Source organism: Protomyctophum bolini (assembly GCF_963924005.1).
Source record: "Protomyctophum bolini genome assembly, chromosome: 3".
Taxonomy (NCBI): Eukaryota; Metazoa; Chordata; class Actinopteri; order Myctophiformes; family Myctophidae; genus Protomyctophum; species Protomyctophum bolini.
In genome coordinates this window covers 4657382-4679881 of record NC_137864.1, presented here as the reverse complement: position 1 = coordinate 4679881, position 22500 = coordinate 4657382, and the positions used below count along the sequence as shown (strand labels likewise).

General features: G+C 43.5%; 1 protein-coding gene across 1 annotated transcript in view; it reads right to left on the bottom strand.

The window, feature by feature from the left end:
- Nucleotides 1-22500, bottom strand: part of cacna1ab (calcium channel, voltage-dependent, P/Q type, alpha 1A subunit, b) — a gene marked incomplete at both ends in the record, with an annotated part of 241854 nt that overhangs the window by 31273 nt on the left and 188081 nt on the right. The window contains 12 exons of the mRNA XM_080760544.1: nt 48-175; nt 2109-2259; nt 2620-2711; nt 3020-3085; nt 5897-6013; nt 11325-11408; nt 12001-12111; nt 13562-13726; nt 15027-15228; nt 17471-17608; nt 18702-18862; nt 19825-19924. Of these exons, the coding sequence (XP_080616670.1) occupies nt 48-175; nt 2109-2259; nt 2620-2711; nt 3020-3085; nt 5897-6013; nt 11325-11408; nt 12001-12111; nt 13562-13726; nt 15027-15228; nt 17471-17608; nt 18702-18862; nt 19825-19924 (1515 nt within the window). The remainder of the gene's footprint in view (nt 1-47; nt 176-2108; nt 2260-2619; nt 2712-3019; nt 3086-5896; nt 6014-11324; nt 11409-12000; nt 12112-13561; nt 13727-15026; nt 15229-17470; nt 17609-18701; nt 18863-19824; nt 19925-22500) is intronic.

The following is a 22500-nucleotide window of genomic DNA, read 5'->3' as shown; positions in this document are numbered from 1 at the left end:
GTGTGTGCGTGCGTGCGTGCCTGTTACAGTGTGTGTGAGACACTCACCAAGCGGCTGGGTCATACTCGGCCCATATTCTTACATACTCGTCCAGGTGGTGTGGCCCGAGGATGGACGAGTCTCTGGTCAGATACTCAAAGTTGTCCATGATGACAGCGACAAACAGGTTCAACATCTGGCACGCGCACGCGCACACGCACACGCACACACACACACACACACACACACACACACACACACACACACACACACACACACACACACACACACACACACACACACACACACACACACACACACGCTTACTGACGTCCCTTATTTGCTATTTGATAGTCTTCATCAATGCATGGTACGACTAACGCTAAGGCACCATGTGGTGGTCAAGACATCATCTCTGCCAGTTTAGATCTTTGAGAAATGACGTCGGAAATGTGGCAGCCAAGTCTATGGACTTTCTAATGTTTTGTTTTTAACGAAAGCGAGGCTATATAGCCTCTCCAACGTCTGGCTTTTATGAAACATTCAACATGCATGATTTTAATTTGATACAAGGGGGTATACTTTGATTTCATGGATTGAAGCAAAAATAAAATCTCACGACTGAATTGTTTTTTCTAGGCCAAGTCCTAATTATGTAATTTGTAAAACAGTAGCGTGATGAGTCACCACGCAATAACGCTGTGTGTCCTACACACACTAACACAATATGTATGTTTTTTGGTATAAATAATTTGCAGATTGAGGCGTTCATGATTGCGGTTCTGAAATATCTGAGATCATTAATAACTAATGGAACAAAAACAAGCTTACACGCACTGCGACGTGTTGTAAGCTTGTAGATAGCCTATTTTCGTGCAGGACACACTTCTATAGAAGACATATGCTGACTTCTATGGAATCCAAATCACTGACATCAGAAAAAGAGGACAGTGTCTGTGTGATAACGATGTGTGAAAGAGGACAGTGTCTGTGTCATAACGATGTGTGAAAGAGGACAGTGTCTGTGGGATAACGATGTGTGAAAGAGGACAGTGTCTGTGTGATAACGATGTGTGAAAGAGGACAGTGTCTGTGTGGTTGTGAATGTGTGAAAGAGGACAGTGTCTGTGTGATAACGATGTGTGAACGAGGACAGTGTCTGTGGGATAACGATGTGTGAAAGAGGACAGTGTCTGTGTGGTCGTGAATGTGTGAAAGAGGACAGTGTCTGTGTGATAACGATGTGTGAACGAGGACAGTGTCTGTGGGATAACGATGTGTGAACGAGGACAGTGTCTGTGTGATAACGATGTGTGAAAGAGGACAGTGTCTGTGGGATAACGATGTGTGAAAGAGGACAGTGTCTGTGTGATAACGATGTGTGAACGAGGACAGTGTCTGTGTGATAACGATGTGTGAACGAGGACAGTGTCTGTGTGATAACGATGTGTGAAAGAGGACAGTGTCTGTGTGATAACGATGTGTGAAAGAGGACAGTGTCTGTGTGATAACGATGTGTGAAAGAGGACAGTGTCTGTGGGATAACGATGTGTGAAAGGGGACAGTGTCTGTGGGATAACGATGTGTGAAAGGGGACAGTGTCTGTGGGATAACGATGTGTGAAAGAGGACAGTGTCTGTGGGATAACGATGTGTGAAAGAGGACAGTGTCTGTGAGATAACGATGTGTGAACGAGGACAGTGTCTGTGAGATAACGATGTGTGAACGAGGACAGTGTCTGTGGGATAACGATGTGTGAACGAGGACAGTGTCTGTGTGATAACGATGTGTGAAAGAGGACAGTGTCTGTGTGATAATGATGTGTGAAAGAGGACAGTGTCTGTGTGATAACGATGTGTGAAAGAGGACAGTGTCTGTGTGATAACGATGTGTGAAAGAGGACAGTGTCTGTGTGATAACGATGTGTGAACGGGGACAGTGTCTGTGTGATAACGATGTGTGAACGAGGACAGTGTCTGTGTGATAACGATGTGTGAACGAGGACAGTGTCTGTGTGATAACGATGTGTGAAAGAGGACAGTGTCTGTGTGATAACGATGTGTGAACGGGGACAGTGTCTGTGTGGTCGTGAATGTGTTGAAAGGTGTCTGTGTGTTTATGGACCTCACCAGGAAAGAGCAGAAGAAGATGAAGGACACGAAGTATGTGTACGCGAAGACGCTGCCGCACTCTGGCTCCGTGTTCCCCGTCTCAGGATCACACTCCTTACCTCCCAGACAGTCCAGCATGATCTCCTGCCATGCCTCACCCGTGGCACTCCTGATGATGGGATGGCACGCATGCCACGCACGCACGCACGCACGCACGCGCATATGCAAGACATCAGTGTAAACACATTAATCACTATTGCCTAGAGCAAAATTGACAACATAGGCAGAGAGCAAAGAGGGACACAGACAAGCAGATGGTGGCGGAGAGGGGGAGAGAGAGAGAGAGAGAGAGAGAGAGAGAGAGAGAGAGAGAGAGAGAGAGAGAGATACACTGAGACAGACAGAGGGACTGAGGGAGAGACAGAAACAGAGACAAGATACCGGTAGGCACTCCTTGGTTTGTGTGTGTGTGTGTGTGTGTGTGTGTGTGTGTGTGTGTGTGTGTGTGTGTGTGTGTGTGTGAACCCACCTGAAGAGCAGCATGAGCGCCATGATGAAGGTCCGGAAGTTGTTGTGCGAATTGACGGCAGTATCCTCATCTAGTGCCAGGTTCCCAAACAACTACACACACACACACACACACACGCACACACACACGCACACACACACACAAGCACACACACACACACACGCGCGCGCACACACGCACACACGCACACACAACCCCCCCATCATCATCGTCCTCTGCACCCATTTCACATGCACCGTTCCAAATTTGAGCCTGTGCATGTTCTACTTCCACACACACACACACACACACACACACACACACACACACACACACACACACACACACACACACACACACACACACACACACACACACACCTACAGTGCATTTTTTGACACTTTCAGAGTCACTCACTCACCTGCATGCCAATGATGGCGTAGATGAAAAACAGCATCGCAATGAGCAGACACACATATGGCAGAGCCTATATAGCACACGCCAGGAGAGAGAGAGAGAGAGAGACATGATATCAGTGTGTGAACACTAGTATAATACTTAAAAGGCTTTATGACTTAAAGGCTGGCTGGTTTACAAGACATTAAAAAGGTCTTTGTTATGGTCCTTCAAACGTGCATTAAAAGAGTTTAAGTTTAACTGAAAAAAATCCACAGTGGGTTTTTTTTTCTCGCTGTGTTGAGGGATTTTGTCTGTCAATCATCCAAAATCCACTCAATCATTTCAAAGTTTTTCGGGGGGTATATACTGTAACATGAGGTCAGAAAACCTGAAATACACGTACATTTGATGTCATGAAACGAGTGGGAGTCTTTTCTGTGAGTAAGTGAACAGCATGAAACCAGGCTATAGAGAGGTCATTTAGTACATTCTCACCAGTCTATATTAAACTCTGAGTTAACGATGATGGCATAATTTGTGACACCATAGCAGCCAGTGTATCTTAACCCATTCTGAACGGGAACCCGTTTTGGTGTTAGCATCATGTTATGCTTTAGCTATTGAAAAATAGCAGATCTACAAGCTCATAGCGCGCCACCAAGTGGCGCGCTATGAGCTTGTAGGTCTGCTATTTTTGAAAAATCGACTGACATTTTTTAGAATCTGATCTCAGGTCAGAATGGGTTAATCAGACCAGTGTGTGTCGAGTGGAAACCTCACATGAATCTGATCTCAGGTCAGAATGGGTTAAAAAGCTCCTTGTGCCTTATATACTGTATAGGCCTGCTATAGAACACCAGCGCGCTCCCAGGATGTATAAATGTCCCTGTTGTTCCAAGAATATCGTCTCTGTCGAGGCGGCAACCTCATTATGTCTAGTAAAAACTGTTACTTTTCGTGGATTCAAATTCACGAGAACCACTACTTGTTTGTTTGTTTGTCATGTTTATTTCGAATATGCCAATATACAGCAACAATTCCTTGCATTTTACCAGGAAAACTAGAAAAACATTTTTTTAACAAAAAACAAAAAATAGCAAGAAAAAATAATTAAAGGAAAATAAATAATAAATAAATAAATCTAAGCATATCCGAAAAGGAGTGAGAAGAAGTAAAAACTTATAAACTCCCACCCCTCTATACTGAAATTACTCGCTGGATTCTGTGCCAGTTAAGCTGCTCTTCAAGAGCAATACTAGTATACATATATACATATAAACACCCATATATATACCTATATACATACATCCATAATATACATATCCGAAGATTGTCTATTTTAATATATAGACAATTAAAGACCAATATAACATAACATTGTTTATATATAATAATAATATAATAATAATAATAATAATAATATATAATAATAATATTATATATAAAAATAATATAATATATAATATACATAAATATAATATATTTTGAGTACTCGTTAAATCAAATTTCTTCCTCCCTGTATCTTGAAAATATCATGTTTTTGTACCTTGCTTTAAATTGTTTGATGCTTTGACATTGCTTTTGTTCCTTGTTCAGGCTGTTCCAAAGTGTTACACCAGAAATGGAACTATAACTATACTACTATAATAAGAGCTGTTTGAGATTTGCTTGGTGACCAGGATGCCATGAGGGGCTGTGATGTTAGTGCAAAAGAATCTTCTTCCCTTATTCACTTCACTGTTGTTGTTTGGTTATTACATTTTCTTGCTTTATTTTAATGGCGCGATTAAACAATCGCGTTCCAGGATCTCCCTGCCGTGTTTTTCAACTATAACCACTGCGCCAACTTGATAGTTGCTTGTGATTTAAAACGGCGTAATCGCTTGCCGTAGTGTTAAAGGTATAGAATAAGTGATTTCACTTAATTCCAATATCACTTATTTTTTTGTTTTGTTGTGATAATCCTCTCTACTATAGAGTGTGCTGACCATATAAGGAGTTCCTCCCTGTCCCCAGTTAACCCCTGGGGGGGTCAAAAGACCTTAGGTTTCGTTTTTGACTCTCTATCCTGATTGGACGAAGGCTTAGGTCCCACAGCCAAAAACGAAACCTAAGGTTTTTTGAGTGAAATCACTTACGCTACGTCTAACCAAATATTCCAAAGTGCCGACCACAACAACAGAGCGGAGGAGGAACGCACCCGCCCCGCACCACCACCGCCGCCATTGTGTAATGCATTGGGGCTCAATTTCCCAGAACCCTTTGCACACCAAAAAGACAGATTTTTTTTGGCGATGTCGTCATCAAAACGCGTCACCAATATCCCACTCTGTCCGGTGGAATCCCCGTATGACTTAAAACGTATTAAAGACGCGGATTAAAGGACCGCTTCACCACTTTTCAACCTATCTTCATATAATAGGTCCTCACTAATAATCATGCACGATTTTGTTCTAATCAGTCTGTGTCTCATATAGGACGGCTGTGGGCAGTTTAGAAACCGTCTTCCAGTGACATCATCATTAGGCAGATTTTTTTTTAACAAGATTTTTCTACAAAAATATTTCGATTTTCATTATCGTGAGAACGCTTCTCACGATAATGAAAATCGAAATATTTTTCGCTTGCAAACTTCTTGACTAAAAACCTCCTTTTGCCTAATCGATGATGTCACTGGAAGACGGTTTCTAAACTGCCCACAGCCCTCCTATATGAGACACAGACCGAGTAGAAAAGAATTGCACCATTCTTTTCACGATTATTAGTGAGGACCAAATTACGTGAAGACAGGTTGAAAAGTGGTGAAGGTGGTCCTTTAAACAATGAAAACACATAACTCGTGTATAACTCGCGTTAACTCGTGTTCAGGAGTCACAGTGTTTTATAACATCTTCCATACCTTGAAGGACTGGACGAAGGTCCAGAGGAGGATGCGGATGGTCTCGCCTTGTCTCAGCAGCTTGACGAGACGAGCGGCTCGGAACAGCCTCAGGAAGCTCAGGTTGATGAAGTTGTTCTGCGTGCCGCGCACAGCGGAGAAGAACACTCAGTCAGTTTCACCGTTATATGCACGCTCGAAGAAATAAACCCCCCCCCCCCCCTTCTTACCAAAACACAAACCAAAAAAGGAAAACAAACACAACAGCATGAGAGAGAGAGAGAGACAGAGAGAGAGAGAGAGAGAGAGAGAAAGAGCGGCAGGAGGAAAGAGAGAGTAAAAAGACAGGAGGAGAAAGAGAGAGAAAGACAGAGCGCCGCTAAGGGGCCAAGTCGGACCCAACAAATCATATCAAAACTTATCTCACACGCAAAGGGAAATGAGGAAAAGTCTGAGAAACAGTACAAAGGCAAAGGCACAGAGAGAGAGAGAGAGAGAGAGAGAGAGGAGAGTCAGAGCGAAAGAATAACGAAAAGTAAAATCATAACTGAATCTAATTGTCATCATCCAATCTGGTAAAACAGATTTTTTTTTTTTAAGAGAACCAAATGCACTGATCATTGAGGGACAAGCAGACCACATAGGATGGAACGGGGGCACTGTGCATGTCAACCACACGCACACGCACACACACACACGCACACGCACACGCACACGCGTACACGCACACGCGCACACACACACACACACACACACACACACACACACACACCAGGGAGTGGCTTAGGGTTGTCATGTGGCACGCATGGCATATTTGAAAAGCAACCACTGTAACAGCCCACGCTGTCTCATACATTGACTCTCTATATAATTATACTATGCCGTGTATCTATTGCAAATGTAAAGGAAACAATAATGCTGAGAGGCACCTATAATAGCCCCGGATACACAGTCCCAAGAATCACTAATTTCTGTCTCCACTTAAAAGCTGCTTCAATGAAATCACAGCTACTCATTTATACTTTGTCATAATTATAATTATGATGTCACTCCCTGAAATTAACCTACACAGTATACAAAGATCACAGTATGTCGCATCATGGCGAGTTGTGACCTCGTTCAGTTATTTTCGGCAAGTGACACCCCTTCACTCTTAGGAACAACCAAAGGACACTCAAAGATGAGTGACTTGTATGTCTGGATCCAGACTAAAGAGATATAGGCTTTGATCTGTTTAATTAAAGCTGTGTGCTCTTTATAGCGCGGAACATTATCGGAACGTTTATATTTTAATAGTTGCGTCCATTTTTGATCTAAAACACTTGGTTTTCAAGTCCAAAGGACCCCATCGTGGGTTTCCGGGGCGCCACCACCACCAGCTAAAACAAAATGCCATTGGCTTGAATAGTTAGAACCCTCATGGGTCTATAACTCAGAGAGAGAGAGAGAGAGAGAGTACTGTGTATATACACATGGAACCAAAACTTAAATCAAAAAAGTGCCGGTGTCCACAACCAGTGGCCAGACTCCCCTGGTGGGTTGACAGGCAAGGCAGAGGAGGGGAGGAGGGAGTAATGCGGGAAAGAAGGGGGGGGGGGGGGGGGGTATACTCTAGCAAGCAGCCTCAGTGCAGGCAGTTGTCATGGCATGGCATGGCTTGGCTTGTCATGGCAGCATATAATTCTCAAGGAGACTTACGGCTTACATGCAGACCAGTTGGGGGCAGGACTGGTTTAGCACAAACAAAACCCCATGACTTCAACATTCACACTGATTTATATGATGTATTAGTTTCAAATGTATGTGTTTGTGCGTGTCTGCATGAGAAAGTGTTGACTTGCTTGTTGAGTGTGTAGGGCAGCGCACCGACCTCAAAGGTCTGTATCAGTGTTAATTTTGTAAACTGTACCTTTTTTTCACCGATGAAAACTAAATAAAAACTAAGCTATGATGACTAAAACCATAAGACAAAATGTATTGACAATTTCAGCCCCAACAAATACATTATGACGCCATCAAGGCAAAGGCACCGCCAAAAGACATTCGTGTCAACTGTACATTTAGTCGACAAAAAAATCTTGTGATATTCAGTCGACTAAAGGTAGATATACTATACTATCATCTAGTATTTTATACTAGATAAAATACTGTGACAATGACTATGACGACTATATGACTAAATGAAAATGTGCTTTCAAAATTAACACTGATTTATGTACGACCCCACATATAACCCTTTTGTGCTACGGTGGTCCATCAATACTGGAAGCACATGCACAGAGGTCAGAGGTCAAGGGAGTATCCAAGGTTACGATTGGCCACAGGGGATGAGGAGGAGGAGGAGGAGGAGGAGGAGGAGGAGGGGATAATGCATTGACCAATGAGGATGCAGCGGAAAGCGTCGATAGATAAATTACAAACCAACCATATCCTACATTATGCGTAGATGTAGAAGAATGAATGGGGGAAGGCGTAATTGTTATTATTATAATTGTTTTGTTTTGGGATGCAGACATTTGGGGCAGGTGGGTGGTTTTGTTGTTGTTGTTGTTGTTGTTGTTGGGGGGGGGGGTGGTGGGGTGGGGGTGGGGCGGGGGCAATGGGGACGAAACGCACATCATCATCATCATCATCATAGCAGCACCACCACACATCACCATGGATGGAGAACAAGATGGAGGAGTTCATAGTGCATTTTGATTGGATGGATTTTTTTTTTTTTTTTTTTTTTTTTTTTTATCACAGGAAGAGGAGGAGGAGGAGGGGGAGGAGGAGGAGGAGGTAGAGGAGGTAGCGCCAACAGAGTAGAGAGGGTTTTTTAAAGAAAGCATGTGAAGAGATAGAAGAAGGAGAAGACGGAGTCATTATGGCTGCGTGGTTAAGAGGGGGAATCAACAACACAAAGACACAGATCGGAAAACCTTCAGTGTTGTATAAGCGTATAGGTTAAATTGACCCATTTTGGACCGAGGTCGGTTTAAAAAAAAAAAAAAGGCTTTTTTTTGGATTTCTGAATAAATAAATAAAATCTGAAAAATTCCTATGTTTTCAGTGGTGCTCAACCTTTTTCATGTCAAGGACCCCCAAAATGATCTCTATCAAAACATGTAGTTCCAGGGATCCCCCCCCCCCCCCCCCCCCAGAAGCAAATATTTTAGTTAAAAATGTTCGCTATGAAATATTATATTCAATGTTTTGCGCCACATTTTAACGATTTCTCAAAAATAGCAAGACCTACACAAGCTCGTATAAGCTTGTAGATGTGCTATTTTTCAATAGCTTAAATCATAACATCATGTTTAAAACACCAAAAAGGGGCTCCCGCCCAGAATGGGTTAAACACTGAGGGTTTGACCGTTCACAAACGTTTGTATACGATGGCGTATATAATTAGGTCTTTCATTTACAAATAAAACACATCAATGTGACGTTCCTGGCCCGACAACAATACACACACACACACACACACACACACACACACACACACACAGACAGACCATTCTAAAATGGCTCGTAACGCGCAGGGGTCATCAATGTGTCTGTATACACCGGACAAATGTGTCCCTGGCCAGACCTCGTCAGTGGCAAATTTCAGATTTCGGTTTTTTTCCCCACACCATTTACAATGTTTTTATTTTGATCATATATAGGACCCAATTACTGACCCAATTTCTTCAGAATATGAAGAAATGACACTGATGAACTATATGACACATTAGTGAGTCTGTATGGCATAATCATGGTACACTGGTTCTTAAAACTCAATGTCTGCCAAGGACTGAATTGACTGATTTTTTTAGCAACTCCCATAGCGCCAACGACGCCTTTATCGCCTTTTTCAAACGTGTTTAACATTGGGGAAAAAAAATTAAATTAAAATAAAATAAAAAAATGTATAGAGACTGGCGCTTAGGGACTTTTTGGCACTTCTTAGAAGCGATGGATGAGTTAAACGTTTTATTTTCAATGACTCCCATAAATCTGGGATAGATTTACCTGCATACCATATCAATGATCATTTATAGGGCCAGCTCTTTATGCGTTTATCATGTCAACTCATAATGTCCACAAAATGTCCACAAAATGTCCAGAAATGTCCACCACAAGCCAGATGACCGCTGCCCGTATACGCGGTTTGAAAATAACTATAAAACCTACGAGGATGGGAACCACCTATCTTGCTAAATATAAATCAATGAATTTCAAGGTACTATATATGAATATTATGTGACATTTTGAAATTAAGTTATACTCTATATATCACACAATAACAATGAGTTTACAGATACACATGGGGAACATGTAGATAGCGGAGTGAATTTTGTACCTTTTCATTAAGTCATTAATAATGAATAAAAGATACAAAAACATGTCGAAGCCATAATCTTGACAAGCCGGCAATTAATCTTTTTAAATATATGTTTTTTGAGGAATAGGAATGTGTACGGTACTGTTTGACTGTGGATTTAACTGTGCTTCTCCATGTGTATCTATAAACGAAGACGTTTAGCTGGTTTCACTGGAAAGACTGTATATGAACAACAAAAGTGCCTCAAAGGAAAACACGGGACCAGACTACTCAAAAGTCGGAACTGGAAGGGGGGCACCCGTCCGGTCATCTTGGGCGCAGTCGCCGCGGGCACTTCCGCACTCCAGGAATGCGGAAGTGTCCGTTCTGAAACCCGAGACCTATATAAAAGGGTCCGCTTAAATAAATAAAAAAAACAGTTAAAACAGCAGAGGGCGCAACCGGGACCTAAAGCGGAACCTTGAGCCAACGAGAGGCACCGCAGAGCAAGTCACCGTTCGAGTTATATCTCGATATAGGGACAGAATCATGACTCTTAATTAAAGTCCATTTCACCGTTTTTTCCGAAAAACGCCTCCAGTTCTGCAAGGACCTTTTATCCCCCGCTTGTCAGCGTACGTGTCCCGTCGCGGGTACCCCCCGTTTCCCATAGAGCCCCCCCCCCCCCGTTTGCCGTTTCTTGGCAGTGAGAATGCGTTGAAAATGGAAGAATCAGCCCAAATGAGTATCTTCCACACGTCACGTGATGCCTTATTTTCGACGAAGACATTTTGGTTTAGAGGGGAAAAGGTACAGGGGGCTTAGTATGGAGCCCTACTACGGGGGGCCCCTCCCCTAACTGGTCAACAAAGTATAGATAGCCTATACAGTTTTATATTGTTCAACCTTTCTGGGAACACAAACAAGTACTGTATACTGACCAGGTGAACTGTGGGTAAATTAATTGTGCCAGAAGATGTGACAAAAAAAAAAAAAGTAAGGAAATAATATTTACAACTTTAAATGTGAGAGCTGTGCTTTTGAGAGCTAAACACCGTGTTCACTCGATTTGGGCTGATTCCTCAGTCACGTATATATATACACAAACACAAAACTGCTTCCGTGAACAAAATAGGATTTTTAACACTCCGATGCACTTACCCCTAATTCCGTCACTAATATGTCAGTGATGGCTCCGAGAACGGAGACAAAATCAAATATGTTCCAGGCGTCTTTGAAATAATTCTATCGGAGAAAAGAGAGAGAGAGAGAGAGAGAGAGAGAGAGAGAGACATGTGCGTTAGCCCAGTGAGAGCACATACTGTATATACACAGATACAGAAAGGTAACCAATCACACCCTTCTCGAACGCGCACGCACGCACGCAACGCACGCACGCACGCAACGCACGCACGCAACGCACAAAACCCAGTGCAGAGCAGAGAATGCGTCCTGGCCAATGGTGTTGTTGTTACCGTGGAGACAAGGCTGGGAGCAGAGAGAGAGGGGTGGGGGGGGTGTGTGTGTGTGTGTGTGTGTGTGTGGGGGGGGGGGGGGTTAGCTAATAGCGTGACTCTGCTGTGAGAGCTGCTCTGGATGCAGCTTCAAGGAGAGGAACATGCTCTAGATCTGTCTACGGAAATAACCTGCTTATAAATGAATAATAAGACACCCAACAGTATAAGGAACATGGACTAGGTCAACCTAGATAGGAGGACTTCCAATGGAGTAGCGTGTGTGTGCGTGTGTGTGTGTGTGTGTGTGCGTGTGTGCGTGTGTGTGTGTGTGTGTGTGTGTGTGTGTGTGTGTGTGTGTGCGTGCGTGCACTGAGTGTTACCAGAGGGCCAAAGGCAATGAGCTTGAGGATCGATTCCATGAAGAAGAAAGTGGTGAAGACGATGTTTAGGTTCTTCAGGACGTCGTCGTACGTTTCCGAAGCACCGTCAAACTATAGGCACACACACACACACACACACGCACGCACGCACACACACACACACACACACAGGGGCAAAAAATAAACCGTAATGTTTGATTGTTGTTTGGGACACGGATGCCTTGTACTTTTATCATACTGTAAGGTAAGCCGTTAATAATAAATAATAATAATGAATTGCATTTTTATAGCGCTTTTCCAAGTGCTCAAAGCGCTTATATGTACTGTACCTTGTTGTAAGATTTCCGGCATCTGGAGGTCCTTATGGTATTATATACTAATTAATTATACTATATTCAGAAGCACTTTCAACCTGGGCCATCCCTATATATTTTGGTCAATCGGCGAAAGTGTTCAAGTATATTCTCCAAACATTGGAGAAGCCCCTATAGGTGCCTCTGCTGCTCCTCTAGGCTCTGGAATAGTCTGCCCTTCAATATAAGAAATGCAAACTCTGTCGAGTCTTTTAAATCACTTCTTAAAACACATTTGTATTCTTTGGCTTTTATTGCACTTTTTCTTATTGTGGTATTAATTGTTGATGTTTTTGTCTCACCCTGTACAGCACTTTTGAGTCAAGTTTGATTTGATTTGATTTGATTTGAAACATTTCAGAAAAAACAATATTTTCCCAAATCTTAATGTTCACACATTTAATGAATAGGGCTTATACGTTGTTAAGAGTTATCGGGCTGTATTTTTTGCGTGTCTTAAGTACCAGGTCTTATTACTCAACTTAAGACCTGGAGGCGTGATCAAATGCTCTTTGGCCCACTCAGAATAGCCAAATGGCATTGACCACGCCTCCAGGTCTTAAGTTAAGTAATAAGACTTGGTACTTAAGACACGCAAAAAATACAGCCCATAATAGACTCTCTAGTCTGGTTTGGGTACATTAGGGAAATATATTTTGTTAAAGATGGAGTGCCACAATTTTTTTATTTTTCCAGTTTTTCATGTGTCTATGAGGTGACAGTACTTCATTAGACACCCTGGAGTTGTTTTTATGTGCAATGGTGTATTAACTTTGTATTTAGGGTTTCTTCCTGGAGGCTGAACCCTTGACAGTCAAACGGGCCAATGAAGTAAACAGTAATAGTGACACCACACTATCAGCCCCTCCCCTAACCCCTCCCCCTTTATCATACAACTAAAGCTGTGGGTGCGGCTTCAGTTCAGGTGGATCACCACCCATCACCACCCACCATGCAGGCAAACCAGGCATACTTAATTAACTGGTGGGCGTGTCCACATAAAAGCATGATTTTAACAAATACTGTACACTTTTTGGGAAAAGTTTTTCCCCCTTTATATTGTAATAATACCTGATGATCATGTTTTAGCGTGGGAAAAAAGGTGGCACTCCATCTTTAAATAATCTGCACACACACAAACAGTGGAGGAGTGGAGTACACACATAGGTATGCAATGTCTCCACAGAGAGAGCAGGACTCGTGTGTACCTTCATCATGAGGACGACGGTGTTGAGGGCGATCAGAGCCATGATGCTGTATTCAAAGGGCGGAGACACCACGAACGTCCACATGCGGAACTGGAAACTCATCTTGTTCTTGGGCATGTGGCGAGTCAGAGGCCGCGCGTTGATGGCAAAGTCTATGCAGGCTCTCTGCAGGGGAGAGAGAGAGAGAGAGAGAGAGAGAGAGAGAGAGAGAGAGAGAGAGAGAGAGAGAGAGAGCGAGAGAGATTTAGACCCGAGTTAAAAACATTCACTTTGAAAGAATATATATTCAAAGATTTGTGCCACATTTTTACGATTTTTCAAAAATAGCAGACCTATACAAGCTCGTAGTGCGCCACTCGGTGGCGCGCTATGAGCTTGTAGACCTGCTATTTTTCAATAGCTAAATTATAACATGAGCCCAAAGCTGACCAAAGCAACTCAAAAAAAAAATCATTGATACAAAAGAAACAACAAATAAAATTACATAATGAGGAGAGCTTATAGATTCCTAGATTCCCTCGTCTCGCCTCGTTCTTCTCTAAGCTGTAGTCCTCCATCATATTGTCATTCATTCATTCATTCATGCGTTCATTCATTCATGCATTCATGCATTCGTTCATGCGTTCATTCGTTCATTCGTTCATGCGTTCATTCGTTCATTCGTTCATGCGTTCATGCGTTCATGGATTCATGCATGCATTCGTTCATTTGTTCATGCATTCATTCGTTCATTCCTTCATGCATTCATTCCTTCATGCGTTCATGCATTCATGCATGCATTCGTTCATTTGTTCATGCATTCATTCATTCATTCATTTATTCATTCATGCATTCATTCATTCATTCATTCATTCATTCATTCATTCATGCATTCATTCATGCGTTCATGCATGCATTCATTCATTCATTCATTCATTCATTCATTCATGCGTTCATGCATTCATTCATTCATGCATTCATTCATTCATGCATTCATTCATTCATGCGTTCATTCATTCATTCATTCATTCATGCATTCATTCATTCATTCATGCGTTCATTCATTCATTCATTCATTCATTCATTCATGCGTTCATTCATTCATTCATTCATTCATTCATTCATTCATTCATTCATTCATTCATTCATTCATTCATTCATTCATGCGTTCATGCATTCATGCATTCATTCATTCATTCATGCATTCATTCATGTGTTCATTCATTCATTCATGCGTTCATGCGTTCATTCATTCATGCATTCATTCATGCATTCCTTCATGCGTCCTCACCTCGTTCTTCTCCAGGCTGTAGTCCTCCATCATCTTGTCATTCATTCATTCATTCATTCATTCATTCATGCATTCATGCATGTATTCATTCATTCAAGCATTCATTTATTCATTCATGCATTCGTTCATTCATTCATGCATTCATTCATTCATTCTTTCATGCATTCATGCATTCATTCCTTCATGCGTCCTCACCTCGTTCTTCTCCAGGCTGTAGTCCTCCATCATCTTGTCGCCCTGCTCCTGGAAGGTGATGATGATGAGCGCCACGAAGATGTTGACGAAGAAGAAGGGGAAGACAACGAAGTACACCACGTAAAAGATGGACATCTCCATCCGGTACCCCGGGCTCGGGCCCTGGTTCTCATATGTGGAGTCCACCGAGTGCTTCAACACCCTATCATGACACATGGGGGAGAGAGAGAGAGGAAGAGACACAAGACAGTGCCCTATGATATGAAGAGGTGTATATTTAACTCATTTAGGCCCGACCTCAAACATTTTTAACAAATATTCGAAATCCTCCAGTTTTCTGAAATGAAATATTTTCACGATTTTTCAAAAATAGCAGACCTACAAGCTCGTAGCGCGCCACTCGGTGGCGCGCTATGAGCTTGTAGATCTGCTACACCAAAAGGGGTTAAACTCTTTAGTGTTTTTGTTATATTTTTCCGTAAATGAATGCCTCACTTCATCATAATGTGTGTCAACGCTATAAAGTAGTGAAAATGACCTATACACTATACAGTATGTACACACGAACACAGCACGTTGCATCTGTGAGCTCGGAGATGGACAATTTATACTACAGTATTTTAAAAGGTTTTTTTTTAACCCATTTTGACCTGAGATCAGATTCTAAAAATGTCTTCTATACATCCTGACCGTTTTCTGACAAAGCTATGTTTCTATGTCAGTCGTTCTTCGATTAAAAAAAATAAATAGCCGACCTACAAGCTCGAGCTTGTAGATTTGCTATTTTTCAATAGCCAAAAGCACAACATAATGCTAACATAATGCTAACACCAAAAGCGCAACGCAGCATTGGGACATTAACAACTTTCAAACCAGGCGAATCTACTCCAGAGGCTTAGGACCGTGCATACACTCCCTATGCACCATGTGGGCGATGTGTATATATATATATATATATATACACAGTATGTGATATGTGTCTGCACTCTGCAACACTCGAGGTGTCAAGCAGCTGACCAATTTGGTCCTCTATTTAAGTTCAGCTCATTCACTGTTGTTCCCACTGGCTGTCAGTGTCACTGGAGGTATTGCTACTGTATATGCTACTGTATGCTACTGTTTGCCCCCGCCAGCACCACGCCACAAGTCGGCTCTGCTTTCCCTCCGTGCCTATAAACGAAAGGCTTTGTTTTCCCATGTGGGTTTTTTGTTAAATATACATATTTAAATACCGTCGCTGTTGGGCAGAAACCTTTGTATCTCCGTACTGTATTTCAACTTGTGTTTGTTTCGTAAATGAATGCCCTCATTTCGACGTATACAAGAGATGTGTGTGAAAGTACCAGGGGGGAAAAAAAGCCTATCCACAAGCTCACAATGTGAGCTTGTAGATTTAAATTTTTCACTATTTTTGATATTTGATAGAAAATGTGGGTTTTATAAATATGGTCTTCTGATAAACCTATGTTTCTATGTCAGTGGTTCTCAAAGTTTTTCATGTCAAGAACCCCAAAAATGATATGAATTTGGCCGCCGACCCCCATCTGAAAATATGTAGTTCCAGGGACCTCCCCAGAAGCAAAGATTTGAGTTAAAAACATTCGCTCTGAAAGAATATATATATTCAAAGATTTGCGCCACATTTTCACGATCTTTCAAAAATAGCAGATCTACAAAGGTCCCAGCGCGGCACTCAGTGCCACGCTATATGAGCTTGTAGATCTGCTGTTTTTCAACAGCTAAAGTATAACATAATGCTTAAAACACCAAAATGGGTTCCCGTTCTGACTGGACTGCATTAACAAGAGATTGTGATTAATAATAAGCAGTCAGAGTCTGAAGGCCGAGATCAAATATGATATTCACGTTTGTATTTACATTTTTATCAAGACAATGTCGTTCAATCTATTTGCAAGTTATCTGACGACGCCTGAAGAAGGCCGAAAGGCCGAAACGTTGCTACGACTCGTATCAAAATAAACTTCTTGAACCAGCAAGTGGCGGTGTGCGGTTTCTCTCCTCCTTCCTTAAGACGTTTGCTGTTCTGCCAGGACCTACGTATGTACGCAAGAAGTCATCTCTCGAACAAGTTATCCGACGGTAATAGTCAGCGGATCATTGGTTTATTTTTTTTGCGAAGAGATTTGGAAGTCAACGATAGACTATACACAAAGTATATATATATATTGGTTTAATTGGTTCAACCGAATGTGCAGCCAATTAAAATGCCTGGAAGCGTAGATAACGAGTGGCGATTTATCACCCAATTAATATTGATTCCTAGGGTTTTCAGCTGGCCCGAGTACAGCTGGGAGAGGGGCATACTGTGTATGTTGCATACTAGTGTGTGTACCCCTTCCATACACGTGTGTGCGTGCGTGTGTGCTTGTGTGTGCGCGTGCGTGCGTGTTGTGTCCGTGCGTGCGTGCGTGCGTCCTACTCACTGCGGCCACCCCTCTCCAGTGGAGACAGTGAAGAGGGTGAGCAGAGCCCAAGCCACGTTGTCGTAGTGGAAATCGTACTTCTTCCACTCCCGCTTCTGAGCCTTGACCTCGTCTCGTTCGTACACCAGGTACTCGCCCCTGAGGAAGAGACACATTATTATTAGTACACCCCGTGAACCAGGGAACAAAAACTAGACTTCTTAGGCTTATTTTTTAGCAGTGATATTATATAATAGGCAAAGTGGTCGGTCCATTTTTAAAAGTCTGCAAAGCACACTTTGGCCAAAAATTATAAATATAAGCATAAGCGGTCACACGGATTTAACCCATTTTGGGGCGGGAACCCCTTTTGGTGTTATAGCATTACGTCATGCTTTAGCTATTGAAAAATGTGCAGATCTACAAGCTCATAGCGCGCCACCGAGTGGCGCGCTATGAGCTTGTAGGTCTGCTATTTTTGAAAAATCGAAGAACCACTGACATAGAAACATAGCCTTTTTCCCCCTCAGGGGTTCCCTGAAGTGGTCCCAAAAGGAATGGAAATCTGTGATTGAGTCCTCAATATTAGTATGCTGCCATGTATGGATTATGCTGACACTATAATCAATAGAACCCGGCTACAACGAGCGCGGGTGAGGTGCGCAGGTTGTGTGTAAAATATAATTTGCAAATAATTTAGCATTTGATTGAACTGCTTTGAAAATGAATTGGCGAACGTTCCTTTGTTGGGCATATATTTGTATAAGCATACACATATACATACTAGGTCTTTTCCACAAACATTGTACTGGTGTGTCGGCCTATATGTATAGTTTCCATCCTTAAAAATGTCAACCTCACAACTGTCTTGACATTTCATACAAAATACAATGCAGTACCAGGTGAAGGCATACATGTTTTTTCCTCTGAGGGGTAAGAGTCCTGGCTTATAGCCAGAAGTGGGCAGATTCAGTAGCTTCTTCGAGAACAATTTGGACACATTGACTGTAGGACTACTGGGAGAGTAAACCTATACAGTGAGTGCGGCTATACAGGTTGAGCTGAACTATAAGGCCCCCCGGGATCAAACATAGACACGTGTGCATATAATGTGAACCCAAAAGCCAGAGTTTGGACAGTTTCTTTGTTGCATTTGTGTGTGTGCGTGCGTGCTAATGCTAATGCTAACATGCTAATGCTAACATGTTTAGCATTAGCGTGTGTGTGTGTGTCTGTGTGTGTTTAAGCTAACCTGCAATCGCGCGCAAACTCTTTGGACTCGTCCGTGCAGAAGAAGAAGCGGCCCTTGAACAGCTGCACGGCCACCACGGCGAAGATGAACATGAACAGCATGTAGACGATGAGAATGTTCAGCACGTTCTTCAGAGAGTTGACCACACAGTCAAACACAGCCTGCAGTATATGGGGGGAGAGAGGAGCATGGCTCAGAGAGTTGACCACACAGTCAAACACAGCCTGCAGTATATGGGGGGAGAGAGGAGCATGGCTCAGAGAGTTGACCACACAGTCAAACACAGCCTGCAGTATATGGGGAGAGAGAGGAGCGTGGCTCAGAGAGTTGACCACACAGTCAAACACAGCCTGCAGTATATGGGGGAGAGAGGAGCATGGCTCAGAGAGTTGACCACACAGTCAAACAAAGCCTGCAGTATATGGGGGAGAGAGAGGAGCATATGGCTCAGAGAGTTGACCACACAGTCAAACACAGCCTGCAGTATATGGGGGAGAGAGGAGCATGGCTCAGAGAGTTGACCACACAGTCAAACACAGCCTGCAGTATATGGGGGAGAGAGAGGAGCATATGGCTCAGAGAGTTGACCACACAGTCAAACACAGCCTGCAGTATATGGGGGAGAGAGGAGCATGGCTCAGAGAGTTGACCACACAGTCAAACACAGCCTGCAGTATATGGGGGAGAGAGAGGAGCATATGGCTCAGAGAGTTGACCACACAGTCAAACACAGCCTGCAGTATATGGGGGAGAGAGAGGAGCATATGGCTCAGAGAGTTGACCACACAGTCAAACACAGCCTGCAGTATATGGGGGAGAGAGAGGAGCATATGGCTCAGAGAGTTGACCACACAGTCTGCATTATGGAACAAAGCGGAGATCCGGGGCACAATTAAAAAACACAATGTTAAAAAGGAGGACAACTTTATTCAACCGACATGTTTCGACCTAAACGGTCTTCATCAGGGCTGCATTTCTACGGTTTTAATGTACATAGTCAGTTATATAATACATTATGTACATGTAACTGACAGGCAGGAAGTTGATCATGTGCCGCAAGCGCATGCACGCACGCACACACGCGCACACACACGCGCACACACACACACACACAACGGCGTACCTTTAGTTTGGGGAGTCGCTTGATGGTCTTCAGAGGTCGCAGCACCCTCAGCACGCGCAACGACTTGATCGTGCTCATGTCTTTGCCCTTAGTGGTCCCCCTGGAGTTTGATCAAAGAACAACACGTGTGAGGCTTTTGGAGAGGCGAGGCAGGTGATCGGGGGGGGGGGGGAGGGGGAGGGAGGGGGGGGGAAGGGGGGTCTCAAAGAGGCTCTTACCACAGCCTTTTTGGAAACGGCATCTTGGAGGAGGCGGGGCTGTGGGGGGCGGGAAGGTCTATACTATACTGAAGCAAACTTGCCTCACCGTTGTTGTTATACCATGTGCTTATGTAGTGTGTGCTTGCTCGACAACATGGCATAGCATATAACATTCAAAACTCTTTTCAGTCTGCATCTTCCTTGACGACGATGCAACGAGAGAGAGTGTGCGTGTGTGTGTGTGTGTGGCGTCAAACATGAAACCAGTGCGAGGGAGGTTGACCAGTTGCCTGGTCGGGTTGGTTTCATGGATCATCAGGGAGCAGCCTTATCATCATCATCATCACCATTCCATGAGATGGTTAACTCATTCCATATGGACAGGCATCTCTCCAAAACAGAATGCCCAGCCAAACCTCTTTCTTTCTTTTCCAGTGAAGTGCTGTTCGGGTGTGTTCATCAGATGGTGTTTGTATATAGATGGGGTTCTATGAGCGATAAACGGCTCGGATTATGGCGATATAATCCTCGTCTTGGAAAACACCAGTATGGACGGCGTCCTATACATACACACTGTGCAGGTTTCACATGGCTTCTATTCCTTTGAATCCATTCTTGTTCATTAAGACCGTGAGGCCCATTCTATACGAATGCCTTCTAAATCAGTATAGTTCTCACACGTTTCAAATAGTAGACGTACAACGCTCGCAGCGCGGCACAAAGTGACACGATGTGAGCTTGTATATCTGCTTTTTTTTGGTTTTTTTTAAATTTCCCAGTTTGAATTGGTTAAACGTGGTTTTAACTTGGGAGGAGAACAGGGTGTGGACTTATTAACGGAATCAAAGCCATGTAGAAAATACTCTTGTGAGAGATGTGATGTCGCTCACTCACGGGACGCGACATCACGCCACACAGAGATATACACAAAACACGTTTTGCACCGAGAGAACTGAAACGGGTCATGAGACAGACGAGCGGCCCGCGCAAAACCACGGGAACCAATTTTTTGGGGGGCGGCGGCCTGCCCTGAAGACAAACACGTCGCCATGCCCCCTAGTGAGCACGTATATATACAGTATACCAACATGCGCTGCCTTCCTCCCTAATATACACACGAGGCCCATGCATATAACGGGCTCCATGTTCGCTCCTTGATTTGTATGCCTAAATATAAAGCAAAAGAATCACGGAGGAAGAATCTCGGGGTGGCCACCGCCGGTATAGTAAATGGTGGATGTTGTTGATCTTTAATGTAAGTGGATCCACAAGGCAGCAGCAGCAGCAGCCGCCACTGCCGCGCACGGGCCCCTTGGATGCCTGCCAAGCCTTTATAGAAGAGAGCGACGCGAGCTCGTCCATCAAGACCATGTTCTTTAACTATATGAACTCAGCTCCCGTCGCCAAAAAGACGCTATATAGACAATTCAATTCGTGGCAGATTGATTGAGTTGTTTGGGCCTTGGCAGCTCCGTGCGTGTGTGTGTGTGTGTGTGTGTGTGTGTGTGTGTGTGTGTGTGTGTGTGTGTGGTGTGTGCTCGTGCGTGTGCTCGTGCGTGTGTGTGTGTGTGTGTGTGTGTGTGTCTCAATCGATAATCAATATACCTTCCTCCTTAGATGCTGAGTGGACTGCAGAGGTCTCTCTATCTAGAGCAGTTTGAGAGTATATTAAAGTAAAGCCCGGTAAGGCCATAGGTGTTAGGAATTAACACCGGGGCGTGGTTCTCCCATGCACATCACATGCACGCACGCACATATACTGTAACGCACCACGATAGATGCATAATATATTGTGCACAAATGCTATAGTAATGCAACATTTGGGCCAATTTGATCAAGCACGACTGGTAGGTGTAGTAGACCTTTTCGGTGTTATTGTCGAGGTGAAATCGGTTAAGCGACCAAGGCTATAAAGGCTAATAAGTGTTCATATACAAGATGACCCAAAGTCGGACCGTTGGGTGCAGAATGCAGCGAGGAGGACATGAGAGCGAACGAGCAGAGGAACAAAGAAAGAAAGAGCGAGAAGCTATATTCTATATTCTGATCTGGCGGGTGTAGCCAGAAGGGATGGATGGATGGATTGTGGGGGTGGGGCGTCACAGGATGGAGGAAGGAGGAGGAGAGAGGCACAACTTTACCGGGTGCTGCTCATGTTGGGAGGGATTCACCGAAGGTGGACACAGCGAGAGGTCAGTGACAGCAACACACACACACACACACACACACACACACACACAGAGGAAACACAGACAGCAGACGAAGAAGGAAGAGAGGAGACAGACAGACAGACACAGAGACAGACAGACAGACACAGACACAGACACAGACACAGACAGACAGACAGACAGACAGACAGACAGACAGACAGACAGACAGACAGACAGACAGACAGACAGACAGACAGACAGACAGACAGACAGACAGACAGACAGACAGACAGACAGACAGACAGACACATTGACAGAGAGCGGAG